Source organism: Rhynchophorus ferrugineus, unplaced genomic scaffold (assembly GCF_030347505.1).
Source record: "Rhynchophorus ferrugineus isolate W39M unplaced genomic scaffold, kcgeb_rfMv2 rfM5, whole genome shotgun sequence".
NCBI lineage: Eukaryota > Metazoa > Arthropoda > Insecta > Coleoptera > Curculionidae > Rhynchophorus > Rhynchophorus ferrugineus.
In genome coordinates, this window is record NW_027472584.1 from 26,959,260 (window position 1) to 26,984,385 (window position 25,126).

The following is a 25,126-nucleotide window of genomic DNA, read 5'->3' on the forward strand; positions in this document are numbered from 1 at the left end:
TTCAGCATTTTTTGATAGCAGTTGGATTCGTCTGTATTCCTTTTTTTGTTTGAACTCCGAAAAAAAAAACAACACATAAAACAATAAAAGTTGTCGGTGTTTTCGATGCAGTTTAATTTGAAACTCTATTTGCGATTCGTGTTCCGCTTATTCCAAAATGAACGATTCGGAGATATGTTCAAAATATCGAGGGATATCAGTCTAATCTAAAATTAAAAATTGTTTGTTCCGAACTGAAAATAAATGTTTATCATTTTACTCATTTAAATACAAAATATTCGACATAAAAATGATAATATACGTTCTTGGTTGGATATTTCTTCGAGATTAGACGGTATTAAAAATGTATCTCATTGGATGCTTAAGAATTCTGGACTGTAAACCAAAATGTTTGACGGAATGTGCTATATCCATCCGTAATGTAATATGTGACTAGAATATAGTATTGGGTATATTAATGAAAAGCATCTAAAAAGATTATTAAATACAGGTATGTGGAGAATAATAAATAAAGTATACTCGATATAAAAATTCGAGAATGTTAAATAGACGCTGCAATAACATTATCATTGTTAATAAACCCCCTCTAGCGTCACAAAATGTCAGTTTATACTTTGGTCCAGTTTTAATTTCCCAATAAATAAAATAGATAATTACGAATTTATTGAGGCCGTAAAACAGTTTTATTAATACGGCCCCTTTATAGTGCACTGCTTGATTATCCGAAATGATATTTCCATTAAAAAATACAGGGCGAATAATATGTTTGTATCCATTAAATTTTACAAAAATAGGTTCACAAAAAAGATTTTTCGTTTTAATATTCTAGGTTATAAAATACTCGAATTTCATGTAAATAAAATGTGATATTTGGTTTGATATAGATAGTTCAATAAGTTTTGTCGCTCAATAATATGTGCTACTTTTAGATTCGTACTTTTGTTTTTCTAAAATTGATATTATATTTTTATGAAATGTAACATATTCGTTCTGACGTATTTTTTTACGTACTTGCATGTATATTGATCAGCGATATATATCGAAATATCAATGTAAATAATTGTTAAATACGATGCCTTTAGCGTTTTTCATCATAAGATAACAGTTTTTCATTTAGTATTATTAATTAATTCAGTTATTTATATGCTTGATTTGACGAAATCTGTTGGCGAAGCCGATCAAACACTTTTAGAAACTTATGATGATTCTGCTCCGGAAGTGGGATTGTCAGTTTCTGTTCCTACGATTAGGAGTAAGGAAAATTTTGATGTGATTTATTGGTTGAAAACTCAACTCAAACTCTCAAAGAACTGTCACACAACTTGACGGTTAATGAATCGACTGTTTCGATACGTATATATGCGATTGTAAAGATCCAAAATGAAGGAAAATGGTTACCACTCCAATAAATTTAAAATGCTTATTTCGAATCACTATAACATTGTGGTTTTATTGCTTGCTAAGCAAAAAAAAAGAGTTTTCTGTGGTGTATTCTGATTAGCGACGAAAACAGGATCTCCTACAACAATCCCAAGCTCAAACAGTTATGGGTTAGTCCAGTAGATCCATACACGTCGACACTGAAGTGGATAAAAATTACAAAGTGGTCAGAATACAGGCAACCGTCTAATATAACAGAAAAACTAAAACGAATTGTTAAAAATTTGTGAATTCTACATCTCCCGTTTGGACTATAAAAAAAGATGCATTTAAACATGGCTATGTAAGTTCTAAGGATAACATATATAAAAATAATCCACCTAATTGACCATACTTGGCTCCATGTGAGTTCTTGCTGTTCTGTCACTTCAAAAAGTTGAGATAAAGAACAAAACTGGTATGATCAAGGTTAGGAATATTATGTTAAGTGTATTGGAGACCTTAAAATTGTGTTTTCCTTATTAAAGAATAACAACTTGAGGAACATATCAAATTTCTCAATAAAATGTTAAAAGAGTCACCCGAAAATAGTTAATTGTTTTTTTAATATATACCTCTAAAATTTTGTCCACAAAGTCAATCAAAATTAAATTTTTTTTGTCATATTCCTTTCATCTGAAGGAGACAAACAAAACGACTTAACTAATTAAGAATTCCGAATTACCGACCTTATTTAAAAATACTCGACAAAGAAATTATTTTTAAAAAATAGAGGAAGGAAACTTTTCCCCGGTAAATAAGACAAACCATTCCATTTCGCTAAACAATTTTCACTCGAATGTAAACTCCTCGATATCTTTCCATTTATGAATGCAAGTTAAGGGTGAAATTTTGATAAAACTCAACCAAAACCCTCCAAGCCTTTAGAAATTGACGAGTTATTCCATTTTAAAAAATACGATTCTCTTTTCTGTATTATGTTAAAATTCCCGGTAACTTTCTGGGCACGTTGAATAGGGAAACCGAAGGAATATTCTGTTTAAAATATTAATAATAGTGAATATATGTAAATATTGGCGTGAAATGAATTTAGCGAAGCAACTTTCACGGCGCGTATGAACCAATTACTAAGTGGATATTATAAAAGTCTCTGAAATTCCTTTTAGACGGACCTAATACGATATTTCCGCCATAGCAAATTTCTCTTTTAAATGGATTAACTAATTTTGCTCTTATTCACGTCATAATATCAGGCCTATAAATTAATTTTAAAGGATTTACAACAGATTGTGTTACTGTGTATTAAATTCCATCGGGTATACTTATAACCAACGTTTTTGAGTATGAGTCATTTCGTCCAAGTATGAGCAAAATATTTTTTCAGTCCTTTGAAAATGTTTTTTTTTAGTTCAGTTTGAGGAAAAAGGTTGTAGGACCTCCAATACTATGTGAAGCTCGTATCAACCACACTCTATCAATTTGAACATTTAAATAGTGATTTCGGCGTTTTAAAAGTGGTGATTTTGACACCGAAGATAAAGAGTATTCTGGACAGCCAGAAACACTTTGAAGACGATGATTTGAAGACATTACTCAATGGGGATCACTATCAACTACGATTAATGAGTTTGAACCCAACACTGCTCGAAAAACGACCGAAATAGCAACAAACACACAAGAATGATATTCTTCGGCGTAACAACACTCCACCACATCCTACAAAACCAATGAAAACATCCCTCTTCCGACATATGAATCGTGACCTTTCTGACAAGCGCTTTACTTCTTCTAAAGACATGAAAAATGAGTCGATTCGTAGATAGCTTCAAAATACTTCTTCGAAATGGAATCAGTAAATTTCCTAAAAGTGGGATCAAATAGATCAATAGATCAAAAATCAATTTTCTTCAGGAAACTTCGAATTAAAAAGATCCTTTAAAACTAATTTGTAGGCCTAATATAACCCTACATTTCAAAATTATCGGATGTATATACAAGGTGTGTCCTAAAATCAAAGAACTTTTGAAAACCAGAATATTGAATTACAACATTCTTTAATTATTTTTTCATGCAAGAACTATTTAACAAAGAATGACAACAAAATATTATTTTTAAAAACTCCCCTATAAAATATAAATGGAGTATAAGAAGTATTTTCTCAGGCTAACGGTTTAAAATAGAATAAATCAACATTTTGATAATACTTACCGAATAATTCAACAAACTTTGCCAAGAAAACTTAATGGTGTTCACATCGTTTCGCAATAAAACTACAAAATTTATTGCATAATCATTGACAACTCCTTTATTCACGTAATATAGTTCTGTGTTAATACCTGAAACAAAAAAACTAATTAATACCATTTATCGATGGATTTATGTTATATAATACAGCTTAAACTATCCTGCCATCGGTTTTTCAATTTGACTACCCGAATCTGTCTGTTTTTACCCTCAGTGTCGCTTTGTATCACCGTTAAACCAGTCCCATCTTCTTTCCGTTAAATAAAATAGTATATTTCAATAAAATATTTCAACAAAAAAATCGAACTGACTTCAAAAAATTAATAAGGGACTCACTAAAAGGTAAAAAATAATCAAACTTAGATTTTTAACACAAAAAAACGTTTTAAAATAAAATACGTGCATTATAATCGTCGTAATTGCTAAATTAAAATAAACAAAAACCTTATTTAACCTATGTACTACACGTGTTTTATTTTCTACTATATACATACAATTTAGCTTAATATCTACTTAAACCCACTTATATATTTACAATATTGCCTTAACTACTACCAACTAATCACTTTGAAGTCGGTACGAGCAACAAATTATATTTCTTTTGTTCGTAATTTAATTTTGTGTATATGTCACAAAATTATGTTATTATTCCGGTATTTTTTGGGCTCTATATCAACTTCAGAGTAATCAGTTGGTAGTAGTTAAAATAATATTGTATGGTAAAATATAATGTAACATGGTCGTTAAATTTATGTATGTGATTGTTTAAAATTTGTAAATGTTCCAAGCAAGAGTGTAAAACCGGACAAGGAAAATGATCCCAGTCACGCCAGTAACCAGGCTGGGTAAGACCAGATATCTATATATATATACATATATATATATATATATATATATATATATATATATATATATATATATATATATATATAAATAGATAAATAGGTTTAAATAGGTAGTTAGCCAAATTATATAGCAAAATGTAAAATAATAGGTTAAATAAGGCTTTTGTTTATTTTTATTTGGTTATTACAATGATTATTATGTATATATTTTATTTTAAAACGTTTTTTTTTTGTGCTAAAAACCAAGTTTGATTATTTTTTACCTGTCGGGTCAATATTTTTTGTTAAAAATATTTTATTTTTCTCTTTTTAGTGTTTATAATTAAAAATAAGGAAAGCTTCAGGCTCCGGGGTCCGATACCTAGCTTAAGAGATTTGAGAAATGTTCTAATCAAACAAGAACAACAAAAAGTTGTTGTATCTGCCGAGAATCGAACCGGCGACCTCCGCGCGTGATCTGAACGCTCTAATCATTACACTATAGAAGCAGCTGCCTACAATATTTGTACGAATTCTCATATCAAATGGTTAGGGTTTAAAAAGCAAGCAATAGCTTTTATACTGAACGACTTCCGATTTTCCGTCGCACCAGATCAGCAAATAATATTATATCCAAATATCTGTTTGTTTTAGATAAAAAATATGTGAAAACTTTGTATGTGCCTTTGAAATTTGAGGGTTTCCCTCGATATCTCCCCCTTCCCCCCAAAAGATCCTGACTTGGTTCCAATGGGATCATGTTGGAAGTGCACTCTTTCGAATAAAAAAAGGATTTTGAAAATCGGTTCATAATTGACGGAGAAATCGACGAACATACTCTAAAATATATGCTATATGCAGTCGAACATAGAACCTTCTCCTTTTTTGAAGTCGGTTATAGTGTCTTGCCAATAAAGAAAAATCATGACCTATTATAAACCTGCGTGTATATGCCGAAAACAAAACGTACGCATTTATATATATAAAAAACGCCAGTTTTTAACGAAATATAAATATACGGATTTAAGATAAGAAACTCCTTTTGGATTTTTTTCTCCTCGTTGGATATTTTATACGGCAATAAATAAATATACAAACATAAAGCAATTTATGATGACATGACATGGTTCAGTTCAAAAGGCGAATTCCTTTATGGGCATGATAAAAACGGAAATATATTAAAGGAAAAGAAAGATATAAGACCGGAGGTAGGTCTGATCTCAAGGAATAAATCAATTGTTAACGGCTATACGTGGAATCAGTATTTGATTCAAAAAGAAATGTTATATTGTTACATATTTTATCAAATAATTAGGGACGGAAAATATTACTTAAATCACACTTTCTGTATCATTATTTTTTTTAATTATCATACAACTCATAAAATTATAATCTGAGAGGTGAACGTTTTTGTCACATTTTCCATATATATAGTCGTGAAAATTTGTGATTTTTGGCCATTTTCAAATTTTTGATTGTCATTTCCATCCAAATAATCGCATCTGAGTGAAACTTGCATGTTTTATAAGGAATTTTACGCTGAATCTAATGGTAGTAAAATAATTTTTGTACCACCCTTTGTTTTTAAATTATGCAATGAAAAGTGTATTTTCAAAAATTCAGCCGATTGAGGCTTTTTTAACATATCTTAAAAACTAAACGTTTCACAGCAATTTAACATGGATTTTCGTTTATTTCATTACAAAATACATATATTTTGAGAGTTTTAGCTTAATCGGAGAGGGAACGTTTTTGTCACATTTTCCATATATATAGTCGTGAAAATTTGTGATTTTTGGCCATTTCCAAATTTTGTATTGTCATTTCCATCCAAATAATCGCATCTGAGTGAAACTTGCATGTTTTATAAGGAATTTTACGCTGAATCTAATGGTAGTAAAATAATTTTTGTACCACCCTTTGTTTTTAAATTATGCAATGAAAAGTGTATTTTCAAAAATTCAGCCGATTGAGGCTTTTTTAACATATCTTAAAAACTAAACGTTTCACAGCAATTTAACATGGATTTTCGTTTATTTCATTACAAAATACATATATTTTGAGAGTTTTAGCTTAATCGGAGAGGGAACGTTTTTGTCACATTTTCCATATATATAGTCGTGAAAATTTGTGATTTTTGGCCATTTCCAAATTTTGTATTGTCATTTCCATCCAAATAATCGCATCTGAGTGAAACTTGCATGTTTTATAAGGAATTTTACGCTGAATCTAATGGTAGTAAAATAATTTTTGTACCACCCTTTGTTTTTAAATTATGCAATGAAAAGTGTATTTTCAAAAATTCAGCCGATTGAGGCTTTTTTAACATATCTTAAAAACTAAACGTTTCACAGCAATTTAACATGGATTTTCGTTTATTTCATTACAAAATACATATATTTTGAGAGTTTTAGCTTAATCGGAGAGGGAACGTTTTTGTCACATTTTCCATATATATAGTCGTGAAAATTTGTGATTTTTGGCCATTTTCAAATTTTGTATTGTCATTTCCATCCAAATAATCGCAACTGAATGAAACTTGCAGGTTTTATAAGGAATTTTACGCTGAATCTAATGGTAGTAAAATTATTTTTGTACCACCCTTTGTTTTTAAATTATGCAATGAAAAGTGTATTTTCAAAAATTCAGCCGATTGAGGCTTTTTTAACACATCTTAAAAACTAAACATTTCACAGCAATTTAACATGGATTTTCGTTTATTTCATTCCAAAATACATATATTTTGAGAGTTTTAGCTTAATCTGAGAGGTGAAAGTTTTTGTCACATTTTCCATATATATAGTCGTGAAAATTTGTGATTTTTGGCCATTTTCAAATTTTTTATTGTCATTTCTATCCAAATAATCGCAATTGAATGAAACTTGCATGTTTTATAAAGAATTTTACGCTGAATCTAATGGTAGTAAAATAATGTTTGTACCACCCTTTGTTTTTAAATTATGCAATGAAAAGGGTATTTTCAAAAATTCAGCCGATTGAGGCTTTTTTAACATATCTTAAAAACTAAACGTTTCACAGCAATTTAACATGGATTTTCGTTTATTTCATCCCAAAATACATATATTTTGAGAGTTTTAGCTTAATCTGAGAGGTGAAAGTTTTTGTCACATTTTCCATACATATAGTCGTGAAAATTTGTGATTTTTGGCCATTTTCAAATTTTTTATTGTCATTTCCGTCCAAATAATCGTAACTGAATGAAACTTGCAGGTTTTATAAAGAATTTTACGCTGAATCTAATGGTGGTAAAATAATTTTTGTACCACCCTTTATTTTTAAATTATGCAATGAAAAGTGTATTTTTAAAAATTCAGCCGATTGAGGCTTTTTTAACATATCTTAAAAACTAAACGTTTCACAGCAATTTAACATGGATTTTCGTTTATTTCATTCCAAAATACATATATTTTGAGAGTTTTAGCTTAATCTGAGAGGTGAAAGTTTTTGTCACATTTTCCATACATATAGTCATGAAAATTTGTGATTTTTGGCCATTTTCAAATTTTTTATTGTCATTTCTATCCAAATAATCGCAACTGAATGAAACTTGCAGGTTTTATAAAGAATTTTACGCTGAATCTAATGGTGGTAAAATAATTTTTGTACCACCCTTTATTTTTAAATTATGCAATGAAAAGTGTATTTTTAAAAATTCAGCCGATTGAGGCTTTTTTAACATATCTTAAAAACTAAACGTTTCACAGCAATTTAACATGGATTTTCGTTTATTTCATTCCAAAATACATATATTTTGAGAGTTTTAGCTTAATCTGAGAGGTGAAAGTTTTTGTCACATTTTCCATACATATAGTCATGAAAATTTGTGATTTTTGGCCATTTTCAAATTTTTTATTGTCATTTCTATCCAAATAATCGCAACTGAATGAAACTTGCAGGTTTTATAAAGAATTTTACGCTGAATCTAATGGTGGTAAAATAATTTTTGTACCACCCTTTATTTTTAAATTATGCAATGAAAAGTGTATTTTTAAAAATTCAGCCGATTGAGGCTTTTTTAACATATCTTAAAAACTAAACGTTTCACAGCAATTTAACATGGATTTTCGTTTATTTCATTCCAAAATACATATATTTTGAGAGTTTTAGCTTAATCTGAGAGGTGAAAGTTTTTGTCACATTTTCCATACATATAGTCATGAAAATTTGTGATTTTTGGCCATTTTCAAATTTTTTATTGTCATTTCTATCCAAATAATCGCAACTGAATGAAACTTGCAGGTTTTATAAAGAATTTTACGCTGAATCTAATGGTGGTAAAATAATTTTTGTACCACCCTTTATTTTTAAATTATGCAATGAAAAGTGTATTTTTAAAAATTCAGCCGATTGAGGCTTTTTTAACATATCTTAAAAACTAAACGTTTCACAGCAATTTAACATGGATTTTCGTTTATTTCATTCCAAAATACATATATTTTGAGAGTTTTAGCTTAATCTGAGAGGTGAAAGTTTTTGTCACATTTTCCATACATATAGTCATGAAAATTTGTGATTTTTGGCCATTTTCAAATTTTTTATTGTCATTTCTATCCAAATAATCGCAACTGAATGAAACTTGCAGGTTTTATAAAGAATTTTACGCTGAATCTAATGGTGGTAAAATAATTTTTGTACCACCCTTTATTTTTAAATTATGCAATGAAAAGTGTATTTTTAAAAATTCAGCCGATTGACGCTTTTTTAACATATCTTAAAAACTAAACGTTTCAGAGCAATTTAACATGGATTTTCATTTATTTCATCCCAAAATACATATATTTTGAGAGTTTTAGCTTAATCTAAGAGGTGAACGTTTTTGTCACATTTTCCATATATATAGTCGTAAAAATTTGTGATTTTTGGCCATTTTCAAATTTTTTATTGTCATTTCCATCCAAATAATCGCAACTGAATGAAACTTGCAGGTTTTATAAGGAATTTTACGCTGAATCTAATGGTAGTAAAATAATTTTTGTACCACCCTTTGTTTTGAAATTATGCAATGAAAAGTGTATTTTCAAAAATTCAGCCGATTGAGGCTTTTTTAACATATCTTAAAAACTAAACATTTCACAGCAATTTAACATGGATTTTCGTTTATTTCATCCCAAAATACATATATTTTGAGAGTTTTAGCTTAATCTGAGAGGTGAACGTTTTTGTCACATTTTCCATATATATAGTCGTGAAAATTTGTGATTTTTGGCCATTTTCAAATTTTTTATTTTCATTTCCATCAAAATAATCGCAACTAAATGAAACTTGCAGGTTTTATAAGGAATTTTACGCTGAATCTAATGGTAGTAAAATAATGTTTGTACCACCCTTTGTTTTTAAACTATACAATGAAAAGTGTATTTTCAAAAATTCAGCCGATTGAGGCTTTTTTAACACATCTTAAAAACTAAACATTTCACAGCAATTTAACATGGATTTTCGTTTATTTCATCCCGAAATACATATATTTTGAGAGTTTTAGCTTAATCTGAGAGGTGAACGTTTTTGTCACATTTTCCATATAGTCGTGAAAATTTGTGATTTTTGGCCATTTTCAAATTTTTGATTGTCATTTCCATCCAAATAATCGCAACTGAATGAATCTTGCAGGTTTTATAAGGAATTTTACGCTGAATCTAATGGTAGTAAAATAATTTTTGTACCACCCTTTGTTTTTAAATTATGCAATGAAAAGTGTATTTTCAAAAATTCAGCCGATTGAGCCTTTTTAACATATCTTAAAAACTAAACGTTTCACAGCAATTTAACATGGATTTTCGTTTATTTCATTACAAAATACAAATATTTTGAGAGTTTTAGCTTAATCTGAGAGGTGAACGTTTTTGTCACATTTTCCATATATATAGTCGTGAAAATTTGTGATTTTTGGCCATTTTCAAATTTTTTATTGTCATTTTCATCCAAATAATCGCAACTGAATGAAACTTGGAGGTTTTATAAAGAATTTTACGCTGAATCTAATGGTAGTAAAATAATTTTTGTACCACCCTTTGTCTTTAAATTATGCAATGAAAAGTGTATTTTCAAAAATTCAGCCGATTGAGGCTTTTTTAACATATCTTAAAAACTAAACGTTTCACAGCAATTTAACATGGATTTTCGTTTATTTCATTACAAATTACATATATTTTGAGAGTTTTAGCTTAATCTGAGAGGTGAACGTTATTGTCACATTTTCCATTTCCGTCGTGAAAATTTGTGATTTTTGGCCATTTTCAAATTTTTTATTGTCATTTTCATCCAAATAATCGCAACTAAATGAAACTTGGAGGTTTTATAAAGAATTTTACGCTGAATCTAATGGTAGTAAAATAATTTTTGTACCACCCTTTGTCTTTAAATTATGCAATGAAAAGTGTATTTTCAAAAATTCAGCCGATTGAGGCTTTTTTAACATATCTTAAAAACTAAACGTTTCACAGCAATTTAACATGGATTTTCGTTTATTTAATTACAAATTACATATATTTTGAGAGTTTTAGCTTAATCTGAGACATAAAAAATATTGCTAAATTTTCTATGTTTTATTGACATTTTGTTTGTATAAAATAAGTATCATTTCAACGATTAGATGATAAATCCAGTTAATAATGAAAAATCGAATCAGAAATGCAGTTGATTACTATTATTACTATTAGCTATTGTATTATAACTATATTTAACTATTAGAAAAGTTTAATATTCATTCCTATTCATATTTCTAATTATGTTGTGTTTCCCAAATGTAAACCAAACAATCTGTATAAATCTACAAACATTACAAAATCAAATATATTAGAAACATACGTTTATTTTCTGTCTTTTTCGTTTAACAAGCTGTACCATAGCAAAGTCCAGTTCATACAGCTAGTAAACAACAAATTTAAAGCACAAAGTTAATTAACTATGTGTTAAAAATGTGTACTAATATATGGCGGAATATTAATTAAAGAGCAATATGTAATTAAATTAGTGTTTCGAAAATTGTTTATTAAATTATTTCGAAACTAATTTTGAGTAGAACTAATGGTCATAATACAGTACGCTAAAATTTAATTTAGATCCAAACTTGACGCTGTTTACTATATTAAACACCTGTGGTTTCATCATTATTTAAAACCGAACTTTTTAATGGATGACGTAAAGTCGACAATTAATTCAAAATGAAGCTAAAATACTTTTAAGTTGTGTCATACTTAGTTTAATGAAATTCGCGTCATAAACATGAACGCGGCTTCCTATAGACGGTGTCTTTTTTTTTGGTTTAATGTTAAACTAGATCGAAAATTGTAAAGGCTAAAACTAGGACATCAAAATATATGTTCTTGCAATTAAAACAATAAGATTGTTTTTCATGAAACTCGTTTTATAGGGTTCTTACTTAATTAATTAGCGTATATCTCAAGGAAATCAAGCACGGCACGGCTTTGGTTACTAGGTTAACATCAACAGAAGCTTGTTAAACCAATATATTGGCTCAAAGTAGATATTCGGATAAGTTGCTGATGATGCGATTGGCTGTATTTTCAGTGTTTGATATTAGATATTATTAGATTTAGTTGTAAACATGTTAGGTGTAATGTTAACGTACTATAATATTTTATGTGTTTTCTGTATAACACCATGTTACGAGTTTATAACGAAAAATATTTTTTTATTAATCTCCTAGAACGTCAACAATCTGCCCGTGGGAAATAAGTATTACTATATGATTTCAGTTATATAATATAACCATCCTGACATGTAGAAGATCACTTCAGTAAGTGATCTGCTGTACAACTTAAAATCTAAATCTTATTCTGGATACTATAATAACTTATTTTAATGTATATTCTAACTTGTTCTAAAAACTATTGTAACTTATTCTAGAGATTATTAAATCTCATGTGTCTATTAATCAGTTGGTATGGTAGTTTGCGTTTGAGCCTATGCACTACACTCTTATCGCGCACTTTTAACTGTTTGGCGAGTGCATTGGGATGTACTAATAGTCTTTCAGAGTACTTCGCTCTTGAAGATGTAATATGGGGCGTCGAGGATGACTCGCAACCCATTATTCTGGGACCTCTGGAGGATAGCTATGTTAGATTTGCTAGTAGTATCCCACAGTTCAATACCATAAGTCCAAATGGTCAATCAAAAGTAATTACTTATACAGCAAAACCTTATTATCTAATGATAATTTAGATTTACGCCTTATCAGCCAATACATTTGGTTTAGTTTAAGCCCAAGCTGTTTTCGTTTTGTCAGTGTCTGTTTTTCCCATGTCAAACGTCGATCAAAATGTATTCCCAGATATTTAACGTTGTCTGCTTTCTGAAGTTCATAATTCTTGAATTGTACTGAGAGGGTTTTGCTAAGTTCTTCTACGAAGGGTGAATGTCACATGGGTAGATTTTGTCTCATTTGCTTTGATACGCCACGTTTTCAAGCCACCATTCGAATTTGTCAAGATAAAGTTGGAGGCTTCTTGTAGCTGATATTGGATCCTCGTGTGATGATAAAACCGCTGTATCGTTAGCATATATTGCAACATGGTAGTGTTTCTTGAGGTCGGTTAGGTCAGCTTTATACAATAGATATAACAATGGGCAAATAACACTGTCCTGCAGAACACCCGATTATATTGGGTGTAGGTCAGTGTATTCGTCACTCTGTTTCACAATAAAATGTCTGTCTGTGAGGTATGATTTGAGCATTTGAAAGTGCGTATGGGGCAAAGGCTTTTTCAATTTAGCATGCAGTCCAGTGTGCCTCACCTTGTCGAAGGCCTGAGATATATCGAGAAATGCAGCGGTGCTATATATTTTATCGTTTTTATTAATTTCGTTGACTAATCTATGTATTTGTTCTGTTGTTCCCTGTTTATTACGGAAACCAAATTCACGGTCTGGTATAATATTTCTCTCTTCTGCGATTATTTTGAGTCTTTTAATGTATAGTTCTTCAAAAAGTTTAGAGATCACAGATAACAGGCTTATAGGACGATAAGAGGTCTTCTGATTTTTTCCTATGTTAATAATCATAATGATTTGGGCCACTTCTCAAGTGCTAGGAAAGAAATTAAGTTTTACTATGGCATTAAATATGAATGTTTTTTGAATGTTATGCACTTTTCTGACAGGAAATATATTTTTGAGTAATAGACATATGTTAGGAATGTGATGGTGAAATATGGATCTGATATATGTCTCTGGATTGGTATATTCAAAGGTAAACATTTCACATCTAATGATAAGGTTAATAACAAGAAAATTTTGAAGGATTTGAAGTAATTAATCATCGCTAGCGACTACAGTTGGTGCGTTTGAATCGACCGATCGAATCCGATCCGAAAAAAGTCCGGTATACAAGCAAAGACACAACAATGTTATACTTGAGTATGTATTGTATTGATTACATTGTGTTATTTTCACTATAAGGCATAGTAAGCTTATAAAACTACTTGAGAAGTGAAAAAATTTACGGATTCAAAAAAAAATCATTCAAATTTTTTTTTTTTGATTTTTTAGTTCGAAGTAGACGATTTCTTGAAGGTGCAAAAGTATTATATACCTGTTACATAATAAATGGAGTATTCCATTATAAAGCCTTTCCAGAGTAACATTTCAGGTTAAATAATCTATTAAAATTCCAAGGCACGCACAAAAAGACAAAACGTGTCCAATAAAATCGTAAAAATTTTGCGGTTTTCTTTTTATTAGAGTTTTATTTTCCGGTGGAAATTCCCGGAAAGTGCATATATCAAAACCTAAACTAGTCTCCTTACACCAGTGGCCCAAATATAAATCGAATTCTTGCTCTAAATATGACAGGAAATTTAAAAATTCTTATATAGAATGGCAACGAAACTATCTCTAATTCACCATAGAGATACATTGTTCATATGTCATATATAACCGTGTTTCAATCACAATATCATGAAATTGTCTGTCGGTGTCTATTGAAAATGATCTGAAATCTTGAAAAGGGTCCTCGAAAAGGAGACATTATCTATATCGTTATTTAATCAATCTGTTTTCAAGAAAAACTGCGTATACTCTAGATTTATAGAAGTATTACACTATATTTATTGAACATTTTGAAAATATATACAAAAAATAAACGTAAAGGGGGGAAATAGATGTAGAGGCTTCAAAAGTTTTAATTTTTTGTTTCATTAATCGATAGTACAACTATTCAAGAATATACTCAGAAAATTTGAAAGTAAAATTCCAAATATATGGAAGAATTCCTTTCCAAATATATGTATTCTTTGTTTCTTTGAAGAATAGAGGTTTTGGATATAAAATAATTTATCAATTATTCTAAATAATAATAGCTTAACACTAATATGCATAAATTTTATTATATTTATCAAACAGTTTTTTATTTTAATTTGGTCGAAAATATATATTTTTCATAAAAACCTGTAATAAATGTAACATTTTAAAACATTACTACATATTAAATTTTTAAACAGCAGGTCTGTTAAGAATTAGGAGTTGGAATTATCGCAGCTACCCTTGATATTACTCTATTGACATGACATATCTAATCTGACTGTTCGGTATTATATTTTTAATATTTACAGAAATAAATATTATTTTATTTTCAAAATAAATTTTGTCAACCATATTTTTATTTTAATATGATTGAATTTATATATTTTTCGTAGAAAACAATGATAAATATAACATTTAAAACTATTACTATAAATTAAGTTTTTAAACAGCAAGCCTACTAAGAATTAGAGGTTGGAATAATTGCAGCTACCCTTGATATTATTCTATTTACATCACATATCTAATCTGACTGATATTTTATTATAATATGGTTAAAAATATATATATTTTGTATAAAACAGTAACAAATGTGACATTTCAAAATAAACGTTAAGTGTGGAAATATGTGTAGAGGCTTCAAAAAATTCTTTTTTTTTGTTTCATTATTCGATAGTACAACTATTGAAGAATATACTCTAATATACTAAAATTGCAAACCATTTAATAGTTACAAGTGTTGTAGGCGTCCTCCGATATAATGGGTGGAGTGCGTGATGTAGTACCGGACGGTATTGGAAGAATTCTTTGTTTCTTTCAAAAATAGACGTTTTGAATATAAATGTACAGAAGTATTAATGACACAGCAAAGTTATTTGCATTTTAAAATCAGTTTGTAACTGAACTTGCATTGGATGCGTTTTATTTATACAAAAAAATGTCTTCGTATCCGAAAAACGAGCATAGTGGTTCAAGCCACAGTACTAGACCTTGTAACAGATCATTTCACGGTAATCGGTATACAAATCGACAGTCAAATAACTGTAGTTGAAATGCAAAAGAGGAAGAAAAAGTGAAAAAAGAAGAAGAAAAGAAAAAAAAAGAGGAAGAAAGTGAAAATGAAGATTTATCGAGAGATATTTAGCCGGTCATACTCAAAATGCAAATAAAAGTTTCAATTCAACAGTTTGACGATTGGCTCCAAAACATTTGCATTCTGGTTTAAAACTATTAACTAACTATTAGAATTAAAATTTCTATGACTTCTCTTTTTTTAGGACAGCAGGTATTTATTTATCTATTACAAAGACGTTATTTTAATAAATTGAGAAATTATTGCGAGTAAAGTTTAGATGAAATCTAAAAAAGCATTTAGATAGAAATGGGTTCGAGAATAAACAGTGAGAACGAACGTAGGGCATCTTCGTTGTATGCAATTTATATCCATATGAAAAATGTATGAAAAGTAAACATATTTGGACCGATAAAGTAATAAAAAAAAATCCCTCGAGGTCTTTCTATATCTTCTCGGCACTCGCTTTGGCAAACGTTAAGATAGTGTTTTATTTTTCATGTTCGGTCTGTAAAACATATCATTAGTTTGAAAATAACTTATTTAAAATTAATCAGTATTCTGGAAATTCTTAAAAAGAATGATTCACTTTGTTTATATGAATTTTTTTAACTAATTATATCTTATAGTAGATATGCTTAGTACAATCTTAATTTTCTACTACTGTTCTGTTATATTTGCTTCAAAATACAAACTTCCATTCAACTACCAGGTCTACCGGAAAGTCATTACCGATGTTTTCGGAAAAAAAACTACGTAATTTTCAAGAAATTGGAAAAATCTATTTATTCGAAGTATTTGCCGTTTGATTTTATAGGTTTTGTTCACATTTTACGCAACTTATGGGGGCCATCCTAAAAAAAACTGTAGTTTTCTAACTTCTTCGAAGTGTTTCTCTGGAAGCGTTTGTTCCATTAATGCGAATAGTTGATAGTCGGGAGGGGTAAAGTCTGGAAAATACGGCGGGTACAATAGTATGTCCCATTCAAATGGTTTGAACGTTTCCTTGACTAGTTTTGCTTTATGAGATGGCGCAGCGCATTATTGTGATGTAAAATCACTTCGAGTCCATTCTGGACGGTTTTAGATCAATGCATGGTTCCTGCTAGCTATTACTATTAACTATTTCACTAGATTTCAACAGTTTGCAATACACCACACCACTCTGGTTCCACCAAACACAGAGCGTTGTCTTGCGACCAAAACGTAGTTCCAAATCCCATACCCGGTCAAAAGCCTACGGGAACATTTCAGGACAGTATTAACCGCTATTACTCTATACATTTGGTCAATTGTTGAAATTCATATGAATAAATAAAATTAATTTTTTATAGTAATGTTTTCAACAGATTGAGTAATACAGCAAAAATCTATGCTAACATCTATGCTTAGATAAAGATTGGAACCCACGACATTTCTATCAACAAACCAATGTTTTCAGCTATATTTCCTTTAAAAAGTCGTTATATATAGTCTATTCAAAGTTATTTTGTAAATACGTCATCTAAATTTGTGACGTCAAAACGTCGCAATGTTACCGGATCAACTCTGAGTTTTAGTTCAGTTCGGCTTTGACATACAACAAAATTCTAATCTAAATAAAGTATTTGAACAAAAATGTTGTCAAATATAATTTATTTTACCAATATAGTACAACTAATAACTACAGTTAATTATAGAGCTACTATAATTTATAGGTTAGTGTTATAACCTCTTATCACAATTGCTTTCAATAATTTTGCATACGTCTGACAACCGGGCAAGTTTGACAGGCTCATTCGTTTACCCGTTCGAACTACTCACACAGCATTGGATCTCTCTTTAATCTAGAATAAAATGAGAAGGAAAATATTGTCTGATTCCAAAATGAATTTACAAATTGCGGCAGGCAATACATTAAACATCTTGATGACGTATGTACAAAAAAAATTGAATAGACCCTATATCTAGTTTGAATTATGTAGAAAACAATCGTAACGAGCTTATTTTCCTTTAAATAAGCTAGTTGTTATGACATAAATGAAACCGAGGTCCGATTCATGAAGAATAATCCAATGAACCTAACCGGTCGAATAAACAATTTAATTTTACGGGAAAAAAATCTTCGGCTATGATATCCTGTTACGAACAAAAGTGGATCCCGAGGGAGTTATTAACGAAATTTTAATTAAAAATGATTTTGCCCGTATATTCAATTATTAACGGGTACTTTATAAATTAAATTTTATTTTTCAATGACAACTTCAAGGGGAAGTGTACCGTAAAAATTAATAATATTTCTTCCGAACCAGTGGTCATCGCAATCGACTTTTAAAAGCGATTCTCTTTTGCTTCGCCTTTGAAGGAATATTTTTTCCATAATAATCGAACGTTTTATTAATTCTAAATTAAATGTACATGACTAGTCATCTCGTTTATCTTAACTTCATGTTTAACCGACTTCAAAAAAGGAGGAGGTTCTAGGTTCGGCTGTATATTTCTGTTAATATATGTTCGCCGATTCCTCCGTCAATTGTGGACCGATTTTCAAGATTCCTTTTTTATTCGAAAGAGTGCACCTTCGAGGTAGTCCCATTGGAAAATAATCAGGATCTGTGGGGGGAATGGGGGGAAATCGAGGTAAACGCTAAAATTTCAAAGGCACGTACAATGTTCCCACATATTTTTTATCTAAAATAATCATATATCTGTTATTGCCGAGCTGATGTAACTAAAATCGGAAGTCGTTCATTGCAAAAGCCATTCAGTTTGCTTTTTAAGCACAAACTATATCATTACAGTTAAACCGAAAAGTCCTTCGCTTCAAAATAGGCCTCAGTTTCGGCGATCACCTATTCGTGCATCACGTTAGACAAAAAGCAAAACATATTAGAACCAAAATAAAACAACTATACTGGTTAGTCGGAAGATACACTCGACTTGATCTAAAATCAAAGAGGTTGATCTATAATACAATTATAAAGCCAATTTGGACCTATGGGGTGCAAATATGGGGTTGCACTAAAATTCAAATCAACTAGTCAAATCAACGCTGTCAAAACCAATGCCTATCGCTATGTAACTAATGAAGAACTGCACAATGACCTGGAAATCAAATGGATTTGCGAAGTTATCCAAGATTTGGCCTTGAAACACGAAAGAAGATTACTAATCATACTAACGTGGAAAAAACACAACTGCTGGACAGCGCGCAGGATGTCAGGAGATTGAAACGAACAAAACCATACGAACTTGTGTAAACATTTAGTGTGTATTAGTAGTGTAAACTATAGCTATAAGTTAATAATTAATAAATAATTATAATTTTATAATTGAGGAATACATACTGATGTATTTTTTCGCACTCGTCTTGCTTGTTAATTAATCCAAGTACATAGGAAAAGTAGTAATAAATTAATTGTAAATTAAGATTGTACTATGCGTACCTAATAAAGATGTTATAAAAAAAACCTATTCGTTCGACGAAAATTTCTTCCCAGCGAGTATTCTTTTGAGATCTGAGAACAGGAAATAATTGCTGGGGACCAGATCTGGAGAATACGGTGGATGAGGAAGAAATTCGAAGTCTATTTCATGGATTTTTGTCATCGTTTTTACTAACTTGTGACACGGTGTATTGTATTGGTGAAGCAGCACTTTCTTTTTCTTCAAATGCGGGCATTTTTTGGCGATTTCGTCTTTCCAACGGTCCAATAAAGCTATGTAATACTCGCTGTTGATGGTCCTTCCTTTTTCAAGGTAGTCAATGAAAATTACTTCATGGGCATCCCAATATACAGACGCCACAACCCTGCCAGCCGACTGTTGCGTTTTCCCAAGCTTTGGAGCGGGTTCATCGTGTGCAGTCCACTCGGATGACTGTTGATTTGACTTCGGAGTGAAATGATGAAGCCCGTGTTTCATCCATTGTCATATATCGACGCAAAACTCGGGTTTTATCCGAATTATCAACTCGTCATTGTTTTTGGTCAAAAATGAGCTCGCGCGGCACCCACTTTGCACAGAGCTTTCTCATAAACAAATATTCGTAAATGATATGATGTACACGTTCAGTTGATATATTTAGAGTGTCTGCTATTTCATTCAATTTCAATTTACGGTCACTCAAAATCATTTTGTGGATTTTTTAAATGTTTTCATCAGTAACAACCTCTTTTGAGCGTCCACTGCGTTCACCGTCTACGATTCTCATTTTACCACATCTAAACTTAGCATACCAATTCTTGATGGTTGATTATCCTGATGCAGTGTCCGGAAACTCGGCATCAAGTCAAGTTTTTGCTACAACTGTATTTTTCCCTTCAAAAAGAAATATTTTATCAACAAACGAAATTCCTTTTTATCCATTTTTTTCACAATAACAAAAGTTGCTTCACTCAAAATGCTATAATCCACAAACTAATGATCCGAGTTTAGCTCTCAAACTGAACTCACTAAAAATTAAAAAAGAATCAAACTTAGATTTGTAACACAAAAGAAAACATTTTAAAATGAAATATGTACCTAATAATCGTTGTAATGACTAAATAAAAATAAAGAAAAACCATATTTAACCTATCTACTACACGTATATTTTATTCTACTATATACAAACAATTTAGCTTAATACCTACCTAAACCTATATATTTTTATAAATGTTTATTATCAACCAATAGCATTCTACCCCTTAAGTAACTCATTATTTTAAACTTAAATAAATAAGCAAAATACTTGTGAATACTTACAATGCTATTGTTTAAATATCTATGCTCAAACAACATCAAAACTGTGTTTAACTTTAAAATATTTAATTAATGATGTTAAACTAGGTTATAAAGTTACAGTAAATTATCACGATATACGACGATATTTTACACACAATACTTTACACTGAAATTTATACTAAAGTGACGGCTACAAAAAAAAATTAGACACAATATAACTTAATTATGAGCGATATTAATGTCAAAAATCAAAATACTCTTACCCATTGTTAAATTATTACCGAATATACTCATTTAACTTTATTATTTTTATAGTGTACTGTTATGATAAGCCCTTGTTAATGTTTTTTAGGTAAACTGTCAATGTTATGATTTATTAGAAAAGAGAAGTGTAATTTAGTAGAATGGGGCTTATTCCCAGCCGTGCTATAAATGACTGTTCGGTATTATATTTTTGATATTTTCATAAATAAATTTTATTCTATCTTCAAAATATATTTTATCAAGTATATTTTTATTTTAATATGGTCGAAAATATATTTTTTTCACAGAAAACAGTAGTAAGTGTAATAAGTACAAATTAAATTTTTAAATAGCAGGTCTATTAAGAATTAGAAGTTGAAATTATCGCAGCTACCCTTGATATTACTCAATTGACATGACATATGTAACTTGACTGTTCGGTATTATATTTTTAATATTTACAGAAATAAATATTATTCTATTATCAAAATAAATTTTATCAAACATATTTTTATTTTAATATGGTTGAAAATATATATTTTTCGTAGAAAACAGTAGTAAGTGGAATTAGTACAAATTAAATTTTTAAACAGCAGATCTATTAAGAATTAGGAGTTGAAATTATCGCAGCTACCCTTGATATTACTCAATTGACATGACATATGTAACTTGACTGTTCGGTATTATATTTTTAATATTTACAGAAATAAATATTATCATATTTTCAAAATAAATTTTATCAAACATATTTTTATTTTAATATGGTCGAAAATATATATTTTTCATAGAAAACAGTAGTAAGTGAAATTAGTACAAATTAAATTTTTAAACAGCACGGCTATTAAGAATTAGAAGTTGAAATTATCGCAGCTACCCTTGATATTACTCAATTGACATGACATATGTAACTTGACTGTTCGGTATTATATTTTTAATATTTACTGAAATAAATATTATCATATTTTCAAAATAAATTTTATCAAACATATTTTTATTTTAATGTGGTCGAAAATATATATTTTTCATAGAAACAGTAGTAAGTGAAATTAGTACAAATTAAATTTTTAAACAGCAGATCTATTAAGAATTAGGAGTTGAAATTATCGCAGCTACCCTTGATATTACTCAATTGACATGACATATGTAACTTGACTGTTCGGTATTATATTTTTAATATTTACAGAAATAAATATTATCATATTTTCAAAATAAATTTTATCAAACATATTTTTATTTTAATATGGTCGAAAATATATATTTTTCATAGAAACAGTAGTAAGTGAAATTAGTACAAATTAAATTTTTAAACAGCAGATCTATTAAGAATTAGGAGTTGAAATTATCGCAGCTACCCTTGATATTACTCAATTGACATGACATATGTAACTTGACTGTTCGGTATTATATTTTTAATATTTACAGAAATAAATATTATCATATTTCCAAAATAAATTTTATCAAACATATTTTTATTTTAATATGGTCGAAAATACATATTTTTCATAGAAAACAGTAGTAAGTGAAATTAGTACAAATTAAATTTTTAAACAGCACGGCTATTAAGAATTAGAAGTTGAAATTATCGCAGCTACCCTTGATATTACTCAATTGACATGACATATGTAACTTGACTGTTCGGTATTATATTTTTAATATTTACAGAAATAAATATTATCATATTTTCAAAATAAATTTTATCAAACATATTTTTATTTTAATATGGTCGAAAATATATATTTTTCATAGAAACAGTAGTAAGTGAAATTAGTACAAATTAAATTTTTAAACAGCAGATCTATTAAGAATTAGGAGTTGAAATTATCGCAGCTACCCTTGATATTACTCAATTGACATGACATATGTAACTTGACTGTTCGGTATTATATTTTTAATATTTACAGAAATAAATATTATCATATTTTCAAAATAAATTTTATCAAACATATTTTTATTTTAATATGGTCGAAAATATATATTTTTCATAGAAAACAGTAGTAAGTGAAATTAGTACAAATTAAATTTTTAAACAGCACGGCTATTAAGAATTAGGAGTTGAAATTATCGCAGCTACCCTTGATATTACTCAATTGACATGACATATCTAACTTGACTGTTCGGTATTATATTTTTAATATTTACAGAAATAAATATTATCATATTTTCAAAATAAATTTTATCAAACATATTTTTATTTTAATATGGTCGAAAATATATATTTTTCATAGAAAACAGTAGTAAGTGGAATTAGTACAAATTAAATTTTTAAACAGCAGGTCTATTAAGAATTAGGAGTTGAAATTATCGCAGCTACCCTTGATATTACTCAATTGACATGACATATCTAACTTGACTGTTCGGTATTATATTTTTAATATTTACAGAAATAAATATTATATATCTTAACATATTTTTATTTTAATATGGTTGAAAATACATATTTTTCGTAGAAAACAGTAGTAAGTGGAATTAGTATAAATTAAATTTTTAAACAGCAGATCTATTAAGAATTAGGAGTTGATATTATCGCAGCTACCCTTGATATTATTCACTTGACATGACATATCTAACCTGACTGCTTGGTAGTATACTTTATATATAGATATATCCATAAATAAATTGTATTCTATCTTCAAAATAAATATTATCAAACATGTTATTGTATACATATTTTTGTAGTACTTTACATATCTGATTCGAGAGAACCAAACGTAAAGGTTTAAATGTGAAGAATTTCGCTTAGCGTATATTTCGATCGTATCATCGAGTCAAACCAAAATATATCTGGTATTTCATATTACATACGAATATCAAAAACATAAAACGCTAGAAAATATTAAAAATCGAACGAAATATTAATTAATTTCAATATTAAATTACATGTGGCACGCCGAGTACGAAAGATATTCGATCCTTCAAAATAACATGGAAATTCAATAAAAATCAAGGTAATACCCGGGCACATTTTTCAATGGCAAAAAAATAAATGATATTTATTCGATCTCGAATAAAAATAAAATCTACGGACCGAAAGTGTCTTTAAAGATAAACAAAAAATGTCACCAAACATTTTTCTTCAATTAAGAATATTCGATTCGTAACGAGATTCGGGAAAAAAATGCCGCGTGCTTTTTGGCAATAACGTTTCCATATTTATATAAGAAAAATTGACTTTGGGATTAAGCAAAAGTAACTTGTTCTTGTCAGGTTTTAATTGAAATATATTGAAACCCTCTGAAGGAGAGAGAGAAAGAGAGAGAGAGAGAGAGAGAGAGAAAGATGGAAAGGAAGACTGCCAAAAAAAACCGCCAAATATATATTTTTTTGTAGTTCCTTTTTTTTTCCTTGACGATATATTCAAAAAGAATCCCGCATAATTTTAGAATAATTTACAGGCAAAACGGATAAATAAAAAACAAGTTGGAGGAATATAATCATAAAGAATACGGTGAAAATTTCAATTTAAAATAATAACGACTAGTAATTCGGCATAATATTCAACGAAAATCAGAAAAATGGAAATAAAGAACGGTTCCGATTTTGTTCAGTGGATTTTAAATACATCCCAAGTTTATTCGAAAATTATCCCGGAAATAAAATGCAGACATAAATATACTTTGCCAGACAAATTATACCTTTTTCGTAGTATATTCATCAGGCAGAAGTTATTTTAAATCATTTTCGACCTCTACCGCTTTAAACTCCCGATCGTTTTTATCATTTTTTCATACGTTTTGATCTCGTCTATGTATTTTTTCATTTACGCGCAGAGTTAAACCAACAGAACATAATTTTATTAGAATAAAAGAGTTCAGGGATGAGAGAAACGCTATGCAAGAGTCATAATTAATCTAGTTAGCCGTGAAAAACAAATTGTTATCTATTAAATAGTATTGTATTTTATCTATTTACGAAAATAAATTGTGTATTATTTGAACTTAACTGAGTTATAACAGATCAATTGAAATGTCCCCTGGCACATAGATGGCGCTACTAGAATTAAATCCATATATTTTTTACTTAGCCCTAAGCCTCAAAAAAAAAATTGAAGCAAAAACTAGGCTTGGTGTCCAACTTTCACACACTGCCCCAGGAAAATCAACCATCAAGGATTGGTATGTTAAGCTTAGACGTGGTGAAATGAGCACCGAAGACGGTGAACGCAGTGGACGCCCAAAAAGGTTGTTACCGACGAAAACATTTAAAAAATCCACAAAATGATTTTGAATAACCGTAAATTGAAACTTAATGAAATAGCAGACACTTTAAATATATCAATTGAACGTGTACATTATATCATTCACGAATATTTGGGTATAAGAAAGCTCTGTGCAAAGTGGGTGCCGCGCGAGCAATGTTTGGAGATGATCAAACGTGATAA

At 29.4% G+C, this 25,126-nt stretch overlaps 1 protein-coding gene across 1 annotated transcript in view; it reads right to left on the reverse strand.

Moving 5' to 3' along the window:
- The window catches only part of LOC143197444 (tyrosine-protein kinase Dnt), a 73,867-nt gene that overhangs the window by 41,415 nt on the left and 7,326 nt on the right, over positions 1-25,126 (reverse strand). The window contains exon 2 of the mRNA XM_076405936.1: positions 3,589-3,716. Coding sequence (XP_076262051.1) covers positions 3,589-3,716 — 128 coding nt within the window. The remainder of the gene's footprint in view (positions 1-3,588; positions 3,717-25,126) is intronic.